Source organism: Ailuropoda melanoleuca, chromosome 10 (genome assembly GCF_002007445.2).
Source record: "Ailuropoda melanoleuca isolate Jingjing chromosome 10, ASM200744v2, whole genome shotgun sequence".
Classification (NCBI taxonomy): Eukaryota; Metazoa; Chordata; class Mammalia; order Carnivora; family Ursidae; genus Ailuropoda; species Ailuropoda melanoleuca.
Genome location: NC_048227.1, coordinates 69810249 through 69811258, shown reverse-complemented (window position 1 = coordinate 69811258; position 1010 = coordinate 69810249). Strand labels below are relative to the sequence as shown.

At 36.9% G+C, this 1010-nt stretch overlaps 1 protein-coding gene across 1 annotated transcript; it reads left to right on the top strand.

Moving 5' to 3' along the window:
• The first annotated feature begins 367 nt into the window (after positions 1 to 367).
• Positions 368 to 700, top strand: LOC100466409 (60S ribosomal protein L27-like). Its single transcript, XM_034669368.1, has one exon. The coding sequence runs from the start codon at positions 368 to 370 to the stop codon at positions 698 to 700; it is 333 nt and encodes a 110-aa protein (XP_034525259.1).
• The last annotated feature ends 310 nt before the right edge of the window (positions 701 to 1010 follow it).

Below are 1010 nucleotides of genomic sequence, written 5' to 3'. Positions count from 1 at the left end.
AAGATAACCGTGGAGTTGTCCACTGAATTCTTCTCAAGTAGAGAAAAACCTTTGTTTAGAAATGAACTCAAATGGGCATCTATGTTAAATAATATAAGGCCCTTGTTGAATTGCTTGTCTTATTTGATGTGGGACAAATAAATAACTAAACTACCCTAAGAAATAAACAGGTATTTAGAGTTAGATGAATAGTTAGATTGGAGGATAAGGAAAGTACTCAAGGTTATAATCCAGCAAAGGAAAATAATACAAATCTAAAAGAGAAAAAGATGAAAGAAATAAGAAACAGTGCTGAATATGTTTCAAGTTAAAAGGAGTAATGGTGATTTCTTCCTTTCTGCTGTAAGCTTGAGTGGTTGGTGTTGAGATGGGCAAGTTCATGAAACCCAGGAAGGCAGTGCTGGTCCTGGCCAGACACTACTCCAGATGCAAAGTGGTCATTATGAAGAACATTGATGATGGCACTTCAAACCATCCCTACAGTCATGCTCTGGTGGCTGTAATTGTCTGCTATCCCTGCAAAACGACAGCTGCCATGGACAAGAAGAAAATTGCCAAGCGGTCAAAGATCAAGTCTTTTGTGAAAATTTATAACTACAGCCACCTCATGCCCACAGGATACTCTATGGATATCCTCTTGGACAAAACTGTTGTCAACAAGGATGTCTTCAGAGACCCTGCTCTTAAACGCAAGGCCTAATGAGAGGCCAAGGTCAAGTTCAAGGAGAGAGGTACAAGACCAGGCAGAACAGGTGGTTCTTCCAGAAGCTGCAGTTTTAGATCTGTTTTGTTTCAGTCATCAAAAATACCAAAACAATAAAAGTAAAAAATAAAATAAATAAAATGAATATTGGTACCTAATAAAAAAGTTACTATATACATTTAAAGAGAAAATTAATATATTTGAGTCACAGGGAGGGTGGTAGGGGACAAGTTTGGAGAAATAAGTTCTCTTTGTGGAAAAAACCAAAATCTTAGATTGGATTTAAAAATATTTAAAAAGGGGGTGC